Source organism: Mandrillus leucophaeus, unplaced genomic scaffold, assembly GCF_000951045.1.
Source record: "Mandrillus leucophaeus isolate KB7577 unplaced genomic scaffold, Mleu.le_1.0 Scaffold21, whole genome shotgun sequence".
Lineage (NCBI taxonomy): Eukaryota > Metazoa > Chordata > Mammalia > Primates > Cercopithecidae > Mandrillus > Mandrillus leucophaeus.
The window spans coordinates 6,153,970-6,160,094 of record NW_012102143.1 but is presented as its reverse complement, the minus strand read 5'-3'; the positions used below and the strand labels follow the sequence as shown (position 1 = coordinate 6,160,094).

The window sequence follows — 6,125 nt, the reverse complement described above, 5'->3', positions numbered from 1 at the left end:
CTTCTCCTTCTTCTCCTTCTCCTTCTCCTCCTTCTCCTTCTCCTTCTCCTCCTTCTCCTTCTCCTTCTCCTTCTCCTTCTTCTCCTTCTTCTCCTTCTTCTCCTTCTTCTTCTTCTTCTTCTTCTTCTTCTTCTTCTTCTTTTTTTGTTTTGCTTAAAACAGTTGCTTTAACATATGCATTCATAGCTGAGGAGAGTCCAGCCAAAACGATGAGTCTCAGAAGTCAAGATGATGTGGAGTTTGCATTAGAAGGCTTCTTAAGAACATGAAATCCCCCATTTTCATACTTCAGAAGTGGAGAAGTCCAGGTTTTTGTCTCTGAATAGTGTTAGGTTCTCACTTCACTAATATATTTCTCTTGGTTTTCCAAATATCTGCTTGTCCACAGTAACAGTGTCCTTATTTTCCACTAGTAAATCTTAGAGTCTCAGCAGTGACTCTCACTGAAATAAGGGCAGAAAACGCCAGTGCCATGGTGTGGAACTAGAGGGTTAGGGTGGAGATCCAAGGAAGCTGGAGAAGCCCATCAGACTGGGAGTGGAGCACGCTGCTGCGAGGCCGTCCACGGGCTGAGTGTCCAAGGGTCTGGGCAGACCTCTCGTGACTGGTTCAGCAGAGCCCAGGGGACTGGGAACTGAACAGTTAAACACAGACGGTCAGGACTGAAGTGCACCTGAAACAAATAAAATAGAGCAAATAGGGTCCATTGGCCAACACTCTGGGAAGGAAGGAAGAATAGGGAGATCATCTGACGCGGGCCTCACTCTAACAGGGAACCCACTGGTAAATGAGGAATAAGTTTTGATGGTTAAATAACCTTTTGCCTTGTCAGTTCCCTCCAGGACCTTCCTTGAAAGCCAGGCATTTTCCTTCAGTTATTGGCATATTTGAGAGAAAGAAGGTTGTTTTTGTAAATTGTCTTCATTTTATTCTGACTTCCTGGAGTCTTCAAAGGCTCTCTGGGGGACCACTGGCTTTCTGGGCCCTGAGAGGGTCTGTGGCTAGGAGATGTTGTAACTGTGGAACCACCAGCCACCAGCCGGGCATTTGGGTGACAGCAGCAACCAGGAAATGTTTTAAACCAATTCTGAGCCTCAGTCCTATGCACCTTTGAGTCTGGTCCATCGTGGGTGATCCAAGCTATGATTAGCCACTGAAGACTTAGGTTTTCTTTGTCCTTTTTGGTGTCTATCTGAAGCACAGATGCTCACCACCTCCGCAGCTGTGAGCAGCCTGCCTCACTGGGGACAAAGGAGGTGGAGAAGTAGCCCTTTGTGGGGAGAGCTGGATAATTCCAGCCTGTTAGCTACTCACAGGAACATGCAGAATTATTGGCTCCAGGGAGTTTTGGAGAAAGAAGGTTTACGTTTTCAAACTTACAGATAACAGTTGACATCAATGCTTCTCTTTCCCAGAACAATCTGGAGTTTGCCAGAAAACTCTGTAAACAGGAGTCGCGCTGTGTGTGAACTGTAAACTTTTCTCTCCGGGCGTCGAGGGGACCTTCGCTTTACTTTGCAGCTGGGCTACATCAGACGTGTGCATTTAAAACACAAACTTCCTTAACTGGAAAAAGAATGCTTCTCTTCTTCAGAATAGCTCTGCTCTGTGACATTTTTGCCGTCATGAATTTTACATCAGTGCTAGCTCTTCGTTTTACGTGTTTCATTTGGCAGGTCACAAAGGCCCTTGGCTACCACACATGCATGCGCGCACACACACACACTCATAAAGGATTTTCTTTTGTGCTTTACCTTTAATTTTCAGTCTACTTGGCTTGTAATGAAAGGTAGAACCTTATTTTTGAACTATATTCCAACAGAATCGAATTTCCTTTTTGCCAAGAAATATAAAACCCTGAGGTTTTAAAATTCGGTTTCTTTTCTGGGGATTTAACATGGAAGGATTTGGAGGGCAAATGGCCCAGTGATTGGAAAGGAGAAAAACAATTCATTTCATTTAAAATTATTCAATAACCGTTGCCAACATTTGGGATTCTGAGTGCTGTTTATGAAGCCCTTTCATTGATACAATTTATCTATCTCTCACAATGCTGTAAGTGATTCCTATGTCCATATGGCAGTGAGGAAATGGAAATTCGAGCAGGTTTGGGGAGTTTTCACCTGGAAGGAAGCTCTTCCTTTTTCTCCTTCTACCCACAGTAGGTTCATCAAACTATCAGCCCCGGCACTGGGAGCAGAGTAACACGCACATTCTCATTAATGTCCTTTTCTCATGTTGTTATTAAAGATATATGCAAGTTGCCAAAAGACGAAGGAACTTGCAGGGATTTCATATTAAAATGGTACTATGATCCAAACACCAAAAGCTGTGCAAGATTCTGGTATGGAGGTTGTGGTGGAAACGAAAACAAATTTGGATCACAGACAGAATGTGAAAAGGTTTGCGCTCCTGGTAAGTGATTCTTCCTTGTGTTTACGGCTTTTGCAAATAAGATAAGAGATTCAGGTCAATTAGTCACCTTGAAAAATAGTAGAAGTGCAATTATAATACATATGAAAAAGAGATAAATTGTATGCTCAGTTAAGTAAGAGGTACAAATACAACCCATGACATTTCTTTTTGAATTCTTATTTTGGGTTTCTAAAAACATACTTGTCCCTCATCATTCTTCAGAAATGTTATTAAGTTGCTGTTATTTGTAAAATATTGCACCAAAAATGATTCCTGCGAAAATAATATAATGAACAGCTACAGATAACACCAAAGATCAATAACCCCCACAAATTTATCTTTAAATAATTTTACTTCCTATAAATAACAATGTTGTCACTGGGGCCATCCAGTATCTCCCTTATATTGTGCAGTTCAACTGGTAATAAAATAAACACTTTGAACAGACCCTGGGGTCAGTGCCAGAATGGGGAGAGTTCAGTTCGTATAAAGGCCTGGTAGATGGTGCAGGGCAAAAGAATGGAATCAGATTTCACAGACATCCCCAGGCCCCAGGCCAACAAGGTCACAGAGGACCATTAATGGTACTGAGTAGAAAAGTGAGACAGGTGATGGAAACCAGAGGCTGCGGGACTGTGTCATGTATGACAGTGCCCTTTTGGGTCAGTAATGTGGCTTTTCCTCTCCTCTCTCGACTCCTCACCTCACCCCACCCCACCGACCCCCTCACTCGACGCTCAGTGCTCGCCAAACCCGGAGTCATCAATGTGATGGGAACCTAAGCGTGGCTGGCCAACATCATATACCTCTTGAAGAAGAAGGAGTCAGCCGTCGCCAACTTGTCTCTGCAGAAGCTCCGGGTGTAGATTCCCTTGCACTGTATCATTTCATGCTTTGATTTACACTCGAACTGGGGAGGGAACATCCTGCTGCATGACCTATCAGTATGGTGCTAATGTGTCTGTGGACCCTCGCTCTCCGTCTCCAGGCAGTTCTCTCGAATACTTTGAATGTTGTGTAACAGTTAGCCACTGCTGGTGTTTATGTGAACATTCCTATCAATTCAAATTCCCTCTGGAGTTTCATGTTATGCCTGTTGCAGGCAAATGTAAAGTCTAGAAAACAACGCAGATGTCACGGCTACTCTATATACTTTTGCTTGGTTCATTTTTTTCCCTTTTAGTTAAGCATGACTTTAGATGGGAAGCCTGTGTATCGTGGAGAAACAAGAGACCAACTTTTTCATTCCCTGCCCCCAATTTCCTGGATTAGATTTCAAGCTAATTTTCTTTTTCTAAAGCCTCTAACAAATGATCTAGTTCAGAAGGAAGCAAAATCCCTTAATCTATGTGCACCGTTGGGACCAATGCCTCAATTAAAGAATTAAAAAAGTTGTAATAGAGAATATTTTTGGCATTCCTCTAATGTTGTGTGTGTGTGGTTTTTTTTTTGTGCGGGGGGAGGGGATTTAATTTTAATTTTAAAATTTTTAGGAAATTTATATAAAGAAACTTTTTAATAAAGTATATTGAAAGTCTCCTGAGTGTGGCGTTCTTGGCTGTCTTGTTTCCATAGCAGCGATTGTCAGAATCACCCCTAGGCTGGGGAAACTGGGCTTGGTTCTGGTCCCATGGACCTGGGCAACACCCTTTTGTTTCCAGTGGAGGAGGCAAAAGAGCTTTATCAGCCAGTGTGCAAAGAGACCGGGCGGAGACAAGCATCCCCCGCTTTGTGAGCCAGTGTACAAAGAGACCGGGCGCTTTGTGAGCCAGTGTGCAAAGAGACCGGGCGGAGACAAGCATCCCCCGCTTTGTGAGCCAGTGTACAAAGAGACCGGGCGGAGACAAGCATCCCCCGCTTTGTGAGCCAGTGTGCAAAGAGACTGGGCGGAGACAAGCATCCCCCGCTTTGTGAGCCAGTGTACAAAGAGACCAGGTGGAGACAAGCATCCCCCGCTTTGTGGATTCAGCCCCACACGCTCCAGTGCTCCATGGCCAAGTGGAAGGTGTTCCTGCTGCTGAGTCCCGGCAGTGTTTCTGATTTTCAGAGCCAGTCTGGCTTCCATCTTTTCCTCTAACTCTTGGTTGCCCCCAGAGCCTCAGCCTCCTCCCTTCTTCCTCTCCACAGTGATCCTTTCCCAGGGGGTTGATTTGCTCCCTCTTGCAGTGGCTGAGAGATTCAGTGTTTCCCCACGACCCCCCACCCCTTTCCTGGAGTCTCAAAGACAAAGCACAAGGTCTTTCATTTTTTTGTTTTTCTTAAAGACTTTTCTTTTTCTGTCTTCAGAAATAATACAAGAAACCAACAAATGCATGTTCAGGTGGCACCTGAGTTCCACTTACGAAGGAAACAACTTATTGAATAAAATACATATGTCCTGACAAGTGCTGAGGGTAGAATTACAGGAAACTTGGGTGTCAGCAAAACTGTTTTATGTGAAATCAGGGGATGAATTTGCCAGTTGGTCTATTGGGAAAGGAGAGAGGAGTGTGGTCCTTTTCAGAAGCGCCACTTAGTCCTCACAAGGCCGCCATGACCTCCTCCCCAGTCCTCTTCTATCTCAGCAGCTACCATGGTGTGCTCAGGTCAGTGTGCTCCGAGCGGTGGCCCTTGGTGACCAGCCCTGGGAAAGTGGAATCTGCCAGGCACCCAACACCAGCCTCTTACAGGAACTTGAGCAGCAGAGTGCTGCACTTCCCAAGGGATCCCCCCGTATTGACTTGATCTGCTATGGACCTAAAATGAGCATCGCAATCTGGTTTTCCTTTTTGGGTTCCTCTGGAAGCAGCCCCTGGGACTAAGGATATGGGTGTGAGTGGTTTATCTGGGAGGTGAAGGAAGTCACAGAGTGGCTGAGAAATGGAGAGTGAGACAAGGAAGGGGAGAGCACTGTTAAGAGGTGTATAGTCAGCGTCCACTGTGGGTGCCCAGAGCCTAATCCCTCGGGGAAACCCTGGGAGCACCTATGGCACTGGCGCCTCGTAGCCCAGCAGAGGGGTGAAGGAGCTGGGGTGAAGTTTCCACGGGTCACTGAGGCATTCATGCTCTGGTCCTCTTGGCTTGCAGGCACGCTGGCAAAGGGGCCTTCTGTGGTGCAAGAAAATGTTCTTGGCAAAGACCTGCAGATACTCATGTGTAGAACCTGGGGGAGTAGTCAGGCCCAAGGTACAGGAGTAGGACACAATATTTGTAACATACCTAGATAGTCTGCTCAAGGCATGTTACAATAGACTGGAGCAGGGCCCATCACTGGGAGACTCACTTCCAAGGGCTCCAGAGGTGGAACCCTCTCTCCCTTTCCACCTCCTATTGCCAGCACGCCCATCCCTGCCATTCTTGGTTCACTCTATCCATGCATTACTTCTCTGTACGTGTCCCTGGGCTGCTCAAGGTTGCTGGGACAATCACACCCACTGTCTCACCTGAGTCAGGAGAAGCAGGAAGTGATGGAAGTCCAGGTGAGTGGCTGGTTAAACTGTGTGTGCTGCTAACTTGGGGGTAAGGCAAGGTGCTCAGGCGGTGGATGAGCAGTTTTTCCATTTATTGCCACAGAGCAAATAAAACAAAATCCTTCGTTGCATCATCTGTCCTAACTTAGGGTTCTGCAAAACATGATCTGAGCTGCAGGATTCCTGACCCCTTGACAGCTCGTGGATTTGTCTTCCCAAGACGCGTCTTCTGCCAGACTATGCCAAGGACTCTGTGTCCTT

At 45.9% G+C, this 6,125-nt stretch overlaps 1 protein-coding gene across 3 annotated transcripts in view; it reads left to right on the top strand.

Moving 5' to 3' along the window:
- COL6A3 (collagen, type VI, alpha 3) overlaps window positions 1-3,951 on the top strand; it is a 99,102-nt gene extending 95,151 nt beyond the window's left edge. For all 3 annotated transcript variants that reach the window (XM_011980294.1, XM_011980293.1, XM_011980292.1), the window contains 2 exons: window positions 2,251-2,415; window positions 3,157-3,951. In XM_011980294.1, coding sequence (XP_011835684.1) covers window positions 2,251-2,415; window positions 3,157-3,197 — 206 coding nt within the window. In that variant the 3' untranslated portion in view covers window positions 3,198-3,951. The remainder of the gene's footprint in view (window positions 1-2,250; window positions 2,416-3,156) is intronic.
- The last annotated feature ends 2,174 nt before the right edge of the window (window positions 3,952-6,125 follow it).